This window comes from Arvicola amphibius, chromosome 11 (genome assembly GCF_903992535.2).
Source record: "Arvicola amphibius chromosome 11, mArvAmp1.2, whole genome shotgun sequence".
Taxonomy (NCBI): domain Eukaryota; kingdom Metazoa; phylum Chordata; class Mammalia; order Rodentia; family Cricetidae; genus Arvicola; species Arvicola amphibius.
In genome coordinates this window covers 79,120,798-79,138,322 of record NC_052057.2, presented here as the reverse complement: position 1 = coordinate 79,138,322, position 17,525 = coordinate 79,120,798, and the positions used below count along the sequence as shown (strand labels likewise).

The following is a 17,525-nucleotide window of genomic DNA, read 5'->3' as shown; positions in this document are numbered from 1 at the left end:
TAAAAAAAAAAATCATAATTCCTCCCATACTCTCACAAGTTCTTTCTGAAAGAGAGCTAAGCCCTCATATGTATGTCATGTTGCCCAAAACAAAGGCTACATGGCTGAAGCCATAGCCTGCTTAAGACACCAACTCATACATTCTACTTTCAGGGACTGGTAAACACTCTTTGGCCCACTAGCTGTTTAGGGAGTATTCCCATAACTCAGGAGGTGGAAGCCATTCACCAAGAAGACATGCCACCTTGCCAAGTACAGGAAGATGGCCATCCTGGAATTCCCTTCAAAGATGTTTCACTCCCAGGCAGCCCAGTGGTCACACGTCCTGTCACCTATTTCATGAGGCCTGACCACCACTACAGTAAGGAGGTACATTATCTCATGGGAACAGGAAGCCTTGGGATTTCTCCCATGGGTATTTTACCCTCATATGGATCAGACTCAGTTGCATGTCTGAGCATGGGGCCATGCAACCAATCCTATACAACTCATCTTCTGTTCTATCGGTCCCTTCTTGGGTGTCAAGTGTGTTATGTGAGATGTGAACAAACATCTATAGACCTAAAATAGGATGCTGTGGGACAGTCAACCAAAGTGTGAACCCCAAGTTTACATTTGTGTTAATTAAATAGAATCAACCTTGGGTCGGGAGGCTGAATTAGCAACTATTTGACAGAAAGTAACCACAGAGAGTACGAAGATATATGGAAGATGATGGAGACAGACAGGAAGTAGTAGGAAGGGGCTTTGAGTGGCATGTTTTTTTTGTTTTTTTCTATTTTGGTTTAGCAGACAGAAGAACAGCTCTTTCTCAGATACCAGCAAAGAGAGAAGGCCAACTAGTTGCTACTCCGTCTTTCTGAGCTAGTGGGTTTTCACCTCAGCCTCTGACTCCTGAGTCTTATTGATAAATAGAACAATACAGATTTAATTAAAAGCTATATTTGGTGGCAGTGATAGAGCCGGTGCCTGCAGGAACAGAGTTCCCACCAGGCCACAGCCTAAACAGTCAGAGAAGCAGGCCAATGACCGAGGAGCCACAATCCTGGATAAAACAGCAGTAAAGTGCAGGCTTTGTGCTGATGAGAAAGCAACAATAGGGAGCCAGCCACAAACCAACGTCCAACCGGCAAATCATGAGTTCATTCGTACTAGTTACAGGGTTCTGGGTGAGGGGCTGGTTTGGGAGCCAGAGTCACTGGAAGGCAGCTATATTGCCAAAAAACCCTCCCTAGCATGAGTAAGAACTCATGAAGCTGGAACCTCTGGGCTCTCTGCAGGGCTCACAAGCAGTTGAGTAGGCCAGTCTCTCCTTTCAGCAATTGTTTATAGCTTCTATAGCCTAGGAGAGAGGCCTCTGTGAATCGTGTTCTTTTGAGCTTTCCCAACTTGTGAGATTCATTTACTGTCCCTTCTTCCTGCAAGGAAAGTTCTAATTCAGAAGAAATTGTTACATAACAGATTTTTTTTATTAAAAAAAATTGTGCTTATGCACCTGTGTGTGGTATGTATATGAAGTATACACCTGTGTGTGGTGTGTATATGCAGTATGTGCCTATGAAATTGTTTATTTGTATACATGCTTGTGCATGAGGCTAAAAGTTGGCATCAGATGTCTTTCTCCATCACTCTTATATTTTAGGACACCCTCTCTCACTGAACTCATTCAGCTAGGCTGCCAGCCAGTGAGCTCCAGGGAGCCACGCATCTCTGCCAGTCCACCCCACCACTGCAGGAGTTACAGAGAAGTGGCTGCAAGTGGCTTTTCCTTGGGTTCTAGAATCTATACTCTGGTTCTCCTACCTGAGCACCAGATGCTTTACTGGCTGAGCCATCTTCCCACCTGGCTTTCTTTTTAACAGTATGTTTTTATTTTTATTTTATCCCTTGACATTTATCTAATTTTGATTTTGAATGTTTTAACCATTCTAAATGTTTCTTCTTTATTTTTCTATTCTCTTGATCTTTTCACATCCCTAACATTCAACACTCCCTTTCTCCTTTAATCTGTTTAACCATGTTCTTTTTCTATTTTACATCACTCTCCCCATCTCCTTCCTAAGTGCTATTCATTTACAGTTTTGACACTTATTCTCCGTAGCAATTCTACAGCAGTTTTTCCACGTTTAGTGCTGTGTCTACTGGTGACAGATTAGTGGATTGTAATCAGTTTTACATGTGTGTAAGGCATTCTATGTTGCGAGGGACAATCAAAGAAGGTGGGTCACTCTAGGATGTAATTCAGGCTCTGTGGCAGCAGGGAGGAACAGTTTCGAGGACTGAACCTCCAACTATTTATTGATTGTTACACAAAAGTTGCTTTTTTGGGTAAAACAAGTTCCTCATACCAAATTCCCGATCTAATCTGTATCTTTTGTGAAGGAAAACATGGCACACATGCAACTTTAGTCCTTATTTATTGTGCACTGTTTGCAGTGCCCAATAATGCAAGACACTCCGGGAGAGGCAGGACCACCTTGTGACCAGAGTCATGCAAGGCTGTAAAGCTCCTTCAGAACAAAGCTCTGTACATAACAGAGAACAATCACTGTTTTCCACAATGACTTCTCTAGGAAGTCAAGAAAACAGCTTCATTTTGAAATTTACCCTGGATACAGTAAAAACAACTATTTCATTCTAATGTGCTGTGGGAATTCCTTCAGCCAATAGCCTTTAAGATACCGGCCCACTTTGGGTGTGGTCTTATGTACTATAAATGATATAAAAGCATGCAAGGACCACTTGGCTGCTGGATTTGGTTCCAGTTCCCAGCGCACACAGAGGACTGTAGATCACTACCCTTTCTGAGAGTTTATCCCCAAATAAATAAACCTTTGTTATACTCCATTCCAAGCCACTGTAGAACTCTTTTGTATACCAAAAAATTGGCACACAGACCAACTGCAGACTCTTAATAACTTCCAAAGATTGCTAGGATACATTTCCAATCTATGGCACACTTCTGGGATAACACCTGATTAAATAATTCATTTAAACAAAACCGTGGATGGTGACAAAGACTTAAATAATCCCAAAGGCTTTAACAGCTGTAGCTGAGAAAGAATTGACTTTGACTGAAGAGAATTACAGGAGGCACTTGGGGATTGTGTAGATCTGAATCTTAACTGAATTCTGATCATAATGCCCTCCAAATATTCCCCTACAGGAATTTTAATGCAGAGGGAAGATACTGTCTTAGAATGGATCTTTCTGCCACATAAACCAAGTAAAAAATTAAATCTTATGTGGAAAAGATCTCTGAATTAATTATAAAAGGAAAACTGAGATTTTGTCAATTAGCAGGAATAGACCCAGCAGAAATTATAGCATCTTTTACTAATGATGAAATTAAAAAATTATGGGAAGACAATAAACATTGGCAAAGAGCTTGTACTAATTTTTTGGGAGAGATTAACAAGAACTATCCCAAAAGCAATAGAGTTCACCTTATAAAGAGAGCTAATTGGTTTCTTCCTCACACTGTACATGACACACCAATAACTGGAGCCCCTACATTCTATACTGATGCAAATAAATCAGGAAAGGCAGGTTACAAATCAGAAGATTTAAGAAAAGTGAAACAAAGCCCTTACTATTCTACCCAAGAGTCAGAATTATATGCTATTTTCATGGTACTAAGGGATTTTAAAGAACCTATCAATATAGTTACTGATTCACAATATACAGAATTGTTTTGCATATTGACACCACTGAATTTATACCAGATGATACAGAATTGACTTCAATATTTATTCAGGTTCAAGAAATATAATCAGGAACAGGCTTTGTCCTATATACATAACATACAGAACATCTGATCCCATACAAGTCTCCAGGTCCTCTAGCACAAGGTAATGCAGAAATAAATCAATTATTGATTGGAAATGTGCTGAAAGCCTTAGAATTTCATTAAAAAATCATGTGAAAGGTTTAAAGAGTTTCCTAGTACATGGCAACAAGCTAAGGGGATTATAAAGAGAGGCCCTACTTGCTTTTTCTGTAACCAAACCCCACTACCTGCAAGAAGTAACCCAAAGGTGTACTCAAAGGAATGAAACTGGAAGATAGATGTATTCCACTTTGTAGAATTTAGAAAATTAAAACCTATTCAGGTTTAATGGGCAACTGCTTCGAGTTCAGAGATCTCTGAATCTCTGAATGGATGGGATGGGATAATAGGCAGATTAGTATGAGCTTACTTACACTAATAATAATAGTAATAGTGAGATTACTTGTGAGTTATTATTTATAGACAATTTACATTGGATAGATTTTTGTATATTGATGGAAATTAAAATTATATTTATTGTATTGAATATGCTCCTATTTCTGTTTATAATATTTGTGCACCAAAGCAAAGTTATTTTGTCATGTTGTATGCTCTAAACTTATACCAATACTTAGCCAAGCCATATTTAATATGATAAACATCTATTGTATGTTTCTACCTCTGCTTATGATATTTTGTATATTGATGCAATTTAGGATATAGTTTTCATATTGCACTATACATTTCTACCTCTGATCAATATACTTGTATATTGTTTACATCTTGAGGTCATTGTGCTCATTTGCTATACATTTGTTTAAAGATTGTTTGATTTTTTTAGTATGAAGCCTTAATCTTTAAGCTATATAGGTATTAAGAATTACAGGTCAATAGTCATTCATGTTTGTCATACTTATGGTTAGACTAATAAGGTTCTTTAGATACATAGAGATTGTATTCTGCACAGACAGCTAATCTTGAAACACTTCAAAGAACTGTAGAATCTGGCATTTAAATAACTTAGGATTCTGTTGATGTGAGACACAATTGCTGCTGGCAGCACCACACTATTCCCGAGAGAATGTTAAGCACTGAAGACACTCTACTTAGAGCTTGTTTTTTTTTTTTCTTGGCAAAACTGGCCTTTGGGCAAAGAACTGTCCCTGCCTCAATCACTGAAAAATGCATGGTATCCAGACTGTACAAGCAGGACACAAGCAAAAAGACCTCCAAACCTTGCCAAAACAGGGTTTTTCAAATTTTTCTGCCTCTGAAAATGGTCTGTCAAATACTCTAGGCTTTAGCCAAAGTTGGTTGCCCAAACGTTACAAATAAGACTTTGGGTGATTACCCAAGTAGTCTCTTTCATTTCTGGCACATTTTGGAAGTTGCTTGATTGCACTTCTTGCTTACCCAAGTAATATTATTTCCCTTCTCAGGTCTCTGATGGGGTTGAAGACTAGATAATCATGGTTACTTTCCTCTCAGGACTTAGCCAAGCCATATTTAATATAAGATTTAGACTGCTTAGGATAGGATAACTATTGAAACATTTAGCATATGTTTCTTGTTTGATGTTATTCACATTAATTGTAATTCTAATTTTTATGTATATTTTTGCCTCTTCTTTTCCCTTGAAAATATTTGATATTTGTTCTAATTGTATATACCTTTGTATCAGGCTTAGAATTCCCTTATTTAGACAAAAAGGGGAGGCGCTGTGGGAACTTCTTCAGTCAATAGTAGCCTTTTAGATACCAGCCCATTTTGGGTGTGGTCTCATGAGCTATAAATGTAAATGAAAAGTTTAAGAGGCCCTCTTGGCTGCTGGATTTGGATCAGCACAGAGGGCTGCAGATCACTATCCTTTCTGTGAGTTTATCCCCAAATAAATAAACCTTTGTTATACTCCATTCTGGGTTATTATGGAACTCTTTTGTATGCTAACACTAATGTTTTCCCTAGATACAATGATTCTACTAATTTTTCCTCTTCAAAAAAAGATAAGTAATTCAGTGAGGTGAATGAAAAAGTCAGTAACACAGAAGAAAAAAATCAGTCAAAACAGCTCGAAGAAATAAAATAAACAGGAATACTAGAAAGTAAAACCTTAATAAATAGGTAGATCAGTAATACAAAGGAAAGCATCATCAATAGAATGATGACAAAATACTGTATTCAAATATCAGTAAAGAAACAAAAATGAGATAAAATCAAAAGAACAAATCTAAGAATCCCTGGGATAGAAGAACAAGTTAAGGTAAACAGCAAAGACACACACTATCTATTCACTGAAATCAGAGCAGAAGATTACCCAAATCTAGAGAAAGAAATGGACATTCAAAACATATTAGGAGACTTTGAACTCCAATTAAGTGTGACTAGAGAAAAGCCTCTCCATGATACATTACAGACATAATATCAAAAAGGCAAAGCATTGGTTAAGAGCACACTCTAGGAGTTCAGTTCCTAGCGTCCATGTCAAGCTGCTCATAACTGCCTGTTAACTCTAGCTCCAGGGGATCCAAAATCTTTGACCTCCGAAGGTACCCACACTCATAAGCACATACCCCTCCACATACACATAATTAGAAATAAAAATAATCTATTTTAAAGTAAAGAAACAATATTACAAAGTGTAAGCAGAAAAACATGCCCCAAAACACCTACAAAGTCAAAACATCAGGCTAACACCAGATTTCTTCATCAACAATCCTCAAAAACAGAAAAGCATGAAATAAAATACATTTTAAGCTCTTGAGGTAATTAACTCTCAACCAAGGCTGTTATATCCCAAAAAGCTCACTTTTAAAACTGGCAATGAGAGCTAGGGAACTGGATAATGAGTTAAGAATACTGCCTATCACCCATGGAGACGGTGGGACAGAACTAATGGGAGATCACCAACTCCAGTTGGAATGGGACTGAAGGATCATGCGACCAAACCGGACTCTCTGAATGTGGCCGACGGTGGAGGCTGACTGAGAAGCCAAGGACAATGGCGCTGGGTTTTGATTCTTCTGCATGGACGGGCTCTGTGGGAGCCTTCTCAGCTTGGTTGATCACCTTCCTGGACCTGGGGGGAGTTGGGAGGACCTTGGTCTTAACATAGAGGAGGGAACCCTGATGGCTCCTTGGCCTGGAGAGGGAGGGTGGGAGGTATGGGTGGAGGGGAGGGGAGGGAAAGGGGAGGAGGAGGGGAGGAGATGGAAATTTTTAAATATAAAAAAATAAACCATGAAAAAAAATAAAGCAATGGGAAAAAAAAGAAAAAAAAATAAATGTCAAAAAAAAAGAATACTGCCTATCCTGCTAGAGGAACAGGAGTGGATTCCCAGGACTCATGTGGCAATTCACAGCCACACTTAAGTACAGTCCCAGGGCATCTGAGACTCCCTTCTGGACAGCAGTCATGCACGTGGTCCATGGACATAAATGCAAGCAAACATCCATACACACAGAAAATAAAGCCAGCAGTGAAATAGGACATTTCAAGGCAAGCACAAATTAAAGCAATTCATCATGATCACCAAGCCAGACTGCCCAAGACATGTAGGTGGTAACTATGCACAAAGCAGGAACACCCCAATCACAAGTGGCAGGCAAATCTCTGTGAGTTTGAGACCAACCTGGTCTACACAGTGTGTTCCAGGATATCCAAAACAAAACAAAAAGATCATAAGATCTTTATTTGAAAGAATAAACTTCATGAAAAAAGCAGCCAAAGAAAGGATAGCAAAGAATCTATGAAGTTGAGCACACCAAACCACTGAGTTCCTAATACTAATAAGGGAAAAGGCAAAGAACAAAAATAAACCAAGTCAAAGGACTGATCTCCAAAACATACAAAGAGCTCAAGAAACTTGACATCAAAAGAACAAAAAATATCCAATTAAAAAAATGGGGTATAGACCTAAACAGAAAACTATCAACAGATGAGTCTCAAATGGATGAAAGACTCTTAAGGAAAAACTCAACATCCTTAGCCATCAGAGAAATGTAAATCAAAAGAATGCTGAGATTCCATCTTACACCTGTAAGAATGGTCAACATCAAAAACAATGATGACAGCTTAGGCTGGAGAGGATGTGGCGTAAAGGGAACACTACTGCATTGCTGGTGGGAGTGCAAACTGGTACAGCTGCTTTGGATATCAGTATGACGATTTCTCAGAAAATTAGGTAACAACCTATCTCAAGACCCAGCAATACCACTTTTGGGTTTATACCCAAAGGATGCTCAATCGTACCACAAGGACATGTGCTCAACTACGTTCATTGCAGCATTATTTGTTAAAGCCAGAACCTGGAAACAACTAAAATGTCCCCCAACTGAAGAATGGATAAAAGGAAATGTGGTACATTTACACAATGGAGTACTACTCAGGGTTTTTTTTTAAAAAAAAAAAAAAGAAGCCGGGCGGCGGTGGCGCACGCCTTTAATCCCAGCACTCGGGAGGCAGAGGCAGGCGGATCTCTGTGAGTTCGAGACCAGCCTGGTCTACAAGAGCTAGTTCCAGGATAGGCTTCAAAGCTACAGAGAAACCCTGTCTCGAAAAACCAAAAAAAAAAAAAAAAAAAAAAAAGACACCTTAAAATTTGCAGGCAAATAGATGGATCCAGGAAAAAAAAAAAACATATTGGGTGAGGTAACCCAGACCCAGAAATACAAATATAATATGCACTCACTCATAAGTGGCTTTCAGACATAAAGCAAAGAAAACCCAGCCTACAATCCACAACCCCAGAGAACCTAGACAACAAAGAGGACCCTAAGAGAGACATGCATGGATCTAATCTACATGGGAAGTAGAAAAAGACAAGGTCTCCTGAGTAAATTGGGAGAGTGGGGAGTCACAGGAGAGGGTAGAAGGGGAGAGGGAAGAGAGGGGAGCAGAGAAAAATGTATAGTGCAATAAAAAACAATAAAAAAGAAAAACAAGAAAAAATATGCAAGCAACCAGAAAATTACAGGAGTTGGTAAACATCTCTCAACAATAACCTTTAGTGTAAATGGCTTCAACTCACCGATAAAGAGGCACAAGCTGGCTGAATGGATTAGAAAACTAGATGCAACTGGCTGTTTATACAAGAAACACGACTCTCTAGTAAAGATATTCAGACTGAGAGTAAAAAAAGGGAAATCTATCTATCAAGCAAACAAAAATTTATCACTAGCTGCAGTAGTTACTCTGTTGTCTGATAAACTAGATAAAACAAAAATCAGCCAGAAGAGAAAAAGAAGGTCAGCACACACTAATAAAGGGAACAATTCATCAACAAAATATAATGCACCAAACATTGGAGCTCCTAATTCCATAAAATAAATACTAATGTGCAGATAAAAGGTCAGAGAGGTCCTGTTAGAAAAGTCCTAAGTAATTTCAATATCCTGCTTTCATGTCTAGATAGGTCATCCATCTGAAAATCAACGGAGGGGAGATATGGCTCAGTGAGTAAAGGGTTTGCCACACAAGAATGAGGACCAAGAGTTCAGTTCCTCAATACTCACATTAGTCCTGCGAGGATATGGGGACCACCAGTAAGGAATAAGCTGGCTTAACTAGACTATCCCAACCAGCGAGCTCAAATTCAAGGAGTGGGGGTGGGGGTGGGGCGACAATACCCTGTCTCAGCATACAATGTGGAGAGTGATGGAGGAAGACAGCTGACATCAATCTGGTGCTTGCTCTGCACCTCCAACTCATGCATGGATGCACACATGCGCACAGAACAAAGAAATCTGAGTTAAACGGTACATTCATTAAATGGAATTAACATATCTACATAACATTCCATCCAACTGAAACCAAATACAAATTCATGTAACCTTCTCTGAAAAAAAAAAAAAAATAAAAACAAAAAAAAAACACATCCTATGGCATAAACCAAGCCTTACCAAGTACAAAAGAATAGATTTAATGTCTTATATCTTATCAGATCACAGAACAACAAAACTGAAAATCAATACAAGAAAACAACAGAAACCACCCCAATTAATAGGAACATGAATGACCAAGGGGTCACTGAAATCAGAGGGGAAATTTAAAAGTTCCTAGACTCAAATGAAAAGGAAAGCACAACTTTCCAGACCTGTGAGACACAACTAAGGCAGTTCAAAGAAGAAAATTTATAGCTATAGGTGCCAATGTTAAAAAAAAAAAAGAAAGAAAATCATCAAGATTTCAAATAATCTAGTGATAAATCCTCAAATATTAGAAAAGCAAGAACAATTCAGATACAAAAGCAGTAGGGGGAAATAAACAATAAATTGAAGCAGAAATCAGCAAAATGAAGACTATGGAAACAAAACATAGAATCAACCCCAGAGCTGGCTCTTCATGGGGCTGAGGGTGTAGTTCCTTCAGTGGGAGATTTCTTACCTGGAAAGCACAAGGTCCAGGTTTAATCCTGAGCACTGAAAAAAGTTGGTTCTTTGTAAAATAAATGAGATCAACAAATCTTTAACCAAAGTAACCAAAAGGGAAAAAAATGTGCTAAAAACTGGATGGTGGTGGCGCACGCCTTTAATCCCAGCACTAGGAAGGCAGAGGCAGGCGGATCTCTGTGACTCTGAGGACAGCAAGTTCTAGGACAGCCAGGGTTGTTACATAAAGAAACCCTGTTTCAAAAAACAGAAAGAAAAAAAAAGAATACTTTCACACCCACATTTATAAGTGAACTGTTCATGATAGACAGGAAATGAAAGCAGTCTAGATATTATCAGCAGATATCTATAGTTTTCTTTCCTTTTTTTTGCAATTTGTGGGTTTTAAATGACTTACAATAGTTTTCTTTTTCAGTCACAAAGTCCAGTAACGGGATAGCTCTTGAACTCTACTGTCATCATCTAGTTTCTCTCCTTGCAGGCAGCCAGTGTCACTAGATTTGCATGCAAGCTTCCAGAAACCTTTTGTACATATGCAATTATTTTAATGTATCAATTTCTGTCATTTACAAAACATGCACATTCTCTTGTACATTGCTTTATCTACCATGGTTTTTTTGGAGACTGTTTCATAATATTGTAAATTTTTTGCTTAAATCAAGAGCTGGACAGTAATCCACTGCATGGGTATATTATCATTTATTCAAGCAGCTCCATATTAATGAGCATTTAGGTTATTTCTTTTTTCTAATACCAAGCCATGAAATTGAACTAAATAATTTTCTATATTTTCCTTTATGTGAAATACCAAAAAGTCCAAATGTGTGCACGTTTACAAGTTTGCAATTGCCATTCATAGATATTGAATCAATCTATACATTTATAACCCTGTAGACAATATATGTGCATGAGCGTCTAATGCCTGGTTACTCACTGGCCACCCATGCAATGTTAATTGGTGAAAATGGTTTACTAATGTAGTTTTAATTCATCATGGGTGAGGTAAAGTATCTTATCTAATATGATGATCATTTATATATACCAATTTTGTCTTGTCATACTTATGCTCTTCAAATTGTTTTATTGTTGTTTTGCTATTTGTGCTGCCGTGGTTCTGAGCTGGGGATCTCTGAGCTGTGGGGCCCAGGCTGACCTCAGACTGGTTAAAATTTGTTTTAATTTTATGGGTTTGCTTACATGAATATTGTATGCACCTGATGTTTGCAGTGCCCATGGAAGTCAGAAGAGGACAATGACTTTCCTGGGACTGGAGTCACAGACAGTAATGAACAACCATGTGGGTGCCAGAGTCAGCTTCTAGCATCCCTAGCTCACAACCACCTGTAACACCTGTTGTGGAGACTCTGCTGTCCTCTTCTGGCCTTCACAGACACTTTCACACACAGGGTCCAGGCCAGGGGCTTCCAATCATCCCAGACTTCTTGGATATAAGGGTGTTAGAGGGCTGGGGTGACACCCCCACCTTAATACCCTCTAACCTCATTTGCTCTCTACCTCATTCAAGACTTTCCCTAATCCCAAATACTGATTAGATGCTCTTCCTACAAAATTTTTAGGTTTTCTTGGTTTTCTTTTTTAAATTTCTGATTATAAAAGGATATATATATATATATATATATATATATATATAGAGAGAGAGAGAGAGAGAGAGAGAGAGAGAGAGAGAGATGGCTCAGATTGTTCTTCTGGGAGACTTGGCTTCCTTACGCATCAGCAACAGGACAGCCCATAACCATCAGGAACACCAGACTTCTGGCCTCTGAGGGCTCCAGATACCCACATGATGCACAGACACACATATTAGCAAAGTTCCCATATGCATAAAATAAAAATCTTTAAAAATAAAGGCTAAGAAAATAAAAGCATATAAAAGATGATAAAATGATACAAAATCACCTATTCCTAAATTTGCTAAAGTTGAATATGTATTCCATGCTACATTTCCAAGTTTATGACTAATACTAGTTTATATCTTGCTCTCTTAAAACTATCCTAATATTTTTTCAGGTGACTACAGGTAGATTTAAGTAGGTTTTGTTGCCTTTATTGTCATATTACAATTCCCATCCATACCACTCTACCATATAGTAGTCATGCTCATGTAAAGGATGAACCTAATTTTCTCTTTACTACTTGGGAGTTCAAAATCTATTGCACCAAACGCAACTAGTTTTGTTTTGTTTTGTTTTCCAATCCCATTTCCGACAGGTGAATTGTTATTAACAAAGAGCATAAATGAGGCTGCCGGGCGGTGTTGGCACACACTTTTAATCCCAGCACCAGGGAGGCAGAGGCAGGTGGATGTCTGTGAGCTCAGGCCAGCCTGGTCTCCGGAGCGAGGGCTGTTAGAGGAAAACAGAAGAGCACAAATGCCTTAAAGTCTTTGGCGGAGGTGGTAAAACAACAAGGAAGTGACACAGTGCTATGTGATCAGCAGGGGTGTCTTTCTTGATCTGGTAAGAAGAGCAAGCACCACCTCAGGCTCCAGCAAGACGACTGGGGGTTCCCGGGGGCAGGAGCTCAGAGTTCAAATACAACAGGTCAAAGGTTGAGGCTCCATGGCGGCGGCCCACGGGAAACGCTCCCCGCCGCCCAGATTCTTAGTTCTCAGCTTTTTCTCGACTTCTGCGAACTGGAGGAACCACTGGGGAGGGCAACACCTAGTCCTGAAGGACAACCAGGGTGAGACGGTGGCCGCAAGGTACTGTTTGGAAGCTGAACCAGCACGGAGCCCGCGACTGCCCGCCGCTCTCTGCTGCGCCTGCGCAGATCGCCAGCAGCAATGGAAGGTTGCGGAAAAACCGCAGCGACACTCACCCGACCGTGAAGTCACACGAGGAGGTTCGGCTACTGCGCTGGGACACCCAGAGCCAAGCGTTTCTAAAAAACGAACCCCACAAGAGCTCAGCCTTCGACCGCTCCACATCGCGTCAAGAATCCCACTCCTTTTCCGGTCCCTCCACACAACAAATCCCCAAGAGAAGAGTTCCGATGCCCACTCGCCATCTGCTGCCGACTTTTGCATTTACATTAGTTAATGTGAGTTTGGGACCACTGTAAATTCGAGCTCATCTACCAAATTATGTCTTCAATGAAACAATAAAATCTTCCTTATAGTATAAAAAGTCCATGAAGATCTTCTATCCCTAATTATCTCCCCTACGTATCACTGTGTGCGGATTTCGTATTTACCAAGTTACCTTTCCAGAGATGTGTGTTCCTGACTCAAAATCACTAAGTATGGACGCACTTCTTCTGAGAGCAGAACTCTTTCTCTCTCAAGGTATCACAGAACAGAAGTCCAAATTTAAAGTACATTTTTGAAATTATATTTTGACTTTATATTCTGTATAGGATACACCCTATATAGCAGAAAACACTAGTTTAGACAAACAGATCAGTACATAACATTTTCCTTCTGACTGCACATGCTAGTTATTTTTTTGTCAATTTTGACACTTTAAGAGTCACCAGGGGATGTGGCGCCGCACTTGAATTGCCTTCATTAGAGTGGTCAGTGGATATGGAAGTGGGGCATTTTATTGATTGACTAATGTGGGAGGGTCCAGCCCTCGGGCAAGTGGTCCTGGGCTGTATCAGAAAGCCCAATAAGTAAGCAGCTCTCACTTATAGATCCCGCCCTGGATTCCCTCAATGATGGACTGGAATCTCTAAATCCTTTTCTCAAATTGCTTTTTGACTGATGTTTAATCATAGCAACATAAAGCAAACCAGGCAGTTTAAAAGAAGAGCCAATTCCTAAAATTTAGGATATCATTCTACATTTGCAAAAGGCAGTGTCATTCTTTGAATCAGTGAGATTTACTAAGCTCTCATTTACATATCCTGAGCTAACTAACATACTAGCCGCAGCAGGCTTTCCAGCTGCTGGAGCATATTCAGAGCCCTGTGTTTGGAGAAGTCATGTCTCCAGATGAAGGCTGAAAGTTCTACACAAAAGTTAACACGTCTTATGTTTTTGTTGGATTGACAGATCCACGGAAAACCAATAGTGCAAACATGGTTCAGATTCTAAGGAGTTCCTGTAAACCTATTTACATTAAACGTACACCACACAGATTCACAGCCTTCACAGCCTCACTTCAACAAAGGGAATCAATCATTGAGTGCCTTAAATACTAGGAGGAAGCAAAGAGCTTTCTAAACCCCAACACATCAACAAAAAGCTTTCTGTAAGTTAAGCCTGAACTGTGTCAGAAATAAAACCACGTTGACTCTACTGTTGTATGTAGTCACTGTTGCAGAGATATCCTAGAGTAACTCTGGTCTAACCTATGAACAAACTGTAAACTAGCTTATACTATTTTAGAAAAGTCAATACCTATTTAGCATTCCTTAATGTGTTTTCTATAGTTTTTTCATAAAAATGGATGTCTATTAAAGTGTCTATAAAAGTTTTATTCTTTCACAATCTACTACTACATCCACTCAGCTGAATGGGTTTTTGTATTTACTCACAAAGATCTGAGAAACTCTATCAGACCAATTCTATTTAAAACTGAACTTAAAGGGGAAACTGAAGAAATGGTTGAGGAGAACCCAAGTTCAGTTTTCAGCACCTACAGTGTGACTCATAACCAACCACCTGTAACTCCCCACCTAGGGCACAGAGAGTATATATTCATCTTAGTTCAGTTTAGAAATTTCAGTATGTCTGGGTGGTGGCGGCACATGTCTTTAATCCCAGCACTCGGGAGGCAGAGGCAGAGAGATGTCTGTGAGGTCAAGGCCAGCCTGGTCTACAGAGGAAGTTCCAGGACAGCCTGCAAAGCTACACAGAGAAACCTCATCTTGGGGGGTAGGGGAAGGAACCCAGTAAACAAAAACAAAATTCAATACATTAAATATTTTTTTAAGCTGGGCAGTTAGTAGCACATGCCTTTAATCCTAGCACTCGGGAGGCAGAGACAGGTGGATCGCCAAATTTGAGGCCAGCCTGGTAAGACAGCCTGAGAAACACTGAGAAACCCTTTCTTGAAAAACCAAAAAAGAAAGAAAAGAAAAATCAATCAACAAGATAGTCTACAAAGGCAGAAGACATACACATTAATGGAAATGCCAGTATTTATGTGGTGCCTGAAACAAATCTTCTAATTTTCTTTTCCAAATTACATTATTTTCAGGGGGTATTCCACAAAAACATTGATTCCTACACTAGAGAGAACCTTTCAGAAAATTTCCCCCCACATTTACTGTATGTGCAGGCACACACAATGAAAGTGTGGGAGGGTTAAATATTGTTATTATTTCAGTTTTAACAGTATTTTTAACAATACTCAGAACAGTATTATTACTAAAGTGAAAACAGTATTTGACTTGAAGATTGATCTAAAACACTTTAAGGTATGAACAAGGGCTGATAGAACAACTTTTCAGAGTTGGTTCTCTTTCTACCACTGGGGTCTGAGCATTAAACTCAGGTCACCAAGATTTGTGACAAGTACCTTTACCTGCTGAGGCAACTTACCATAGCCCTGAAGAGAATCAATCCACCTCTCTTCCTAATCTATGCTGTGTGTGTGTGTGTGCCACGTATGGGCTAGAGACGGTGTCTTACCCCCGGGCCTAGACTTATAGCTGACTGTGAACAGCCTAGGATGGGTGCTGGGAAGCAAAGCTGGGTCCTCTTTAATAGCTGCAGCAAGTGTTTAACCACTGAACCATCTCTCCAGCCTTCCAAAAGAGAATCTCTTAAAAAAAATCTCTGATTAACCAATCCAGACTCAATGTCTCAAAAATTGAAGGTATTCATTTTTGAAAGTGTCATTTTTTAAAGGATCCATATTCAAAGTTACATCTAATTAGCTTTCATGTATGATTTAGCATTCACATCCTCAATTATGCAAGCTCTATTCTATAGTTATTTTCCCACTCCGATAAACACTATGTCACATGTAAAAGAAACAATGAATTTTCCACAAAAACCTGACAAATACAACAGGTGTACCTAATAAAAATCATGAATACTTTGTTAGTTTTTAAAATTACAGATTTAATGATAAAAGCATGCAAATCATTAAATAAAACTGGCAAATTCCTTTTGGCTCTCATTTGTATGTCTTAAAATGTATGTATCATAACCAGCAAAATTTTTCAGTAGAATTTTATTTTGAAAATAATATTTCACTTGAAGATTGATCTAAAACACTTTAAGGTATGAAAATTTTATACAACTTATCTGTTACAAATTAATCAGAATTCTTCAATTAGGTACACTGTGTTAGCTTACCTACATAAAAATATTGCACATTTTGTCTCCAGGTGTTACTGATGAGTAAACTATATAAAACTCCAAACTATTTATTCTGTGAAATGGCAACTATAAATATTGGAACTAAATGCACTGTAAACAGCCATTTTGGTAAACATGCATTTATTCACAGATTTATTCCCTTTAGATAAATGCATAACTGCTCAAAATTAAGATGCTATGTTGAGGTACAAGCGCACACAAACAAATCTATTTCTGTCTTCATTTTGAGGAAACACTGATCTTGGCAAAAATCTGGCATTATTTTTAAACTGAACTATTGCTGGTAAGAAAGCATAATACTGTAACCACCTCTGCATTCTGGACTTGCACTTCTCTTTCTCAGCTGGAATTTAAAGCACTGTTTCCAGAGACCCGATTATCACTGACTGCATAAGTGTATCGTCTTAAAAACTCAGGCCCCGAGGCAGCTGAGTGCCTGTCAGAATGCCCACTACTCATGAAGCCGTGACTCACACAGACCACTCATGGGTCCTAATTTTTGGAAACTGACAAAAATCAGACCATTTTAATGCTACGTAATCAACACAATCCTGCATAATACAGTATTCCTCCATTAAGCTGAGGCCATATTACAGTTCAAAAATATAGATATAGTGAATTCTAAGTCCTATTTCTATGGTAACCCCAAGGTGTTATGCATGTGAAACAGAAGTGACTCCATAGCTCCAGGCTTGACTACTGGTGTCAAATATTCACTACTGGGGCCAATGGCCTGGTTGTTTTCAGCAGTTTCATCGTACAGGAGTGAATCACATTTTATACACATAGAGAATATATTACTTGAGCCCTGCCCCCCCAAAAATATAGTTTAGAAAGCTTATCAGATGCCTTTAAATGAAAAATAAGGTTGTTTTCTGGCCCTTTCCCACAGCCTTAAAACTGGAATTTGACAAAAGTCCATGGGCATAATTTACAAACTCTGACAAACTATTAGGTTAAAACCATTTTCTTTGGGGAAGATGTGAGGAACCTTTAAAACCTGTTGTACAAAACTTCAGCTGCCTTTTTATAAAAGTACGTTCCTTAGGTTAAAATCGTAAAATTAATGTGCAA

At 39.0% G+C, this 17,525-nt stretch overlaps 1 protein-coding gene across 2 annotated transcripts in view; it reads right to left on the bottom strand.

Annotated features, from left to right (window-relative positions):
- Coq3 (coenzyme Q3, methyltransferase) overlaps window positions 1-17,525 on the bottom strand; it is a 38,915-nt gene that overhangs the window by 21,055 nt on the left and 335 nt on the right. Inside the window, exon 1 of one of the 2 annotated variants that reach the window (XM_038346992.2) lies at window positions 12,995-13,128. The exons of the other annotated variant lie outside the window; for it this stretch is intronic. Within the exon in view, the coding sequence (XP_038202920.1) occupies window positions 12,995-13,103 (109 nt within the window). The 5' untranslated portion in view covers window positions 13,104-13,128. Of the gene's footprint in view, window positions 1-12,994; window positions 13,129-17,525 lie in introns of those variants that run through there. 2 annotated transcript variants of the gene reach the window in all.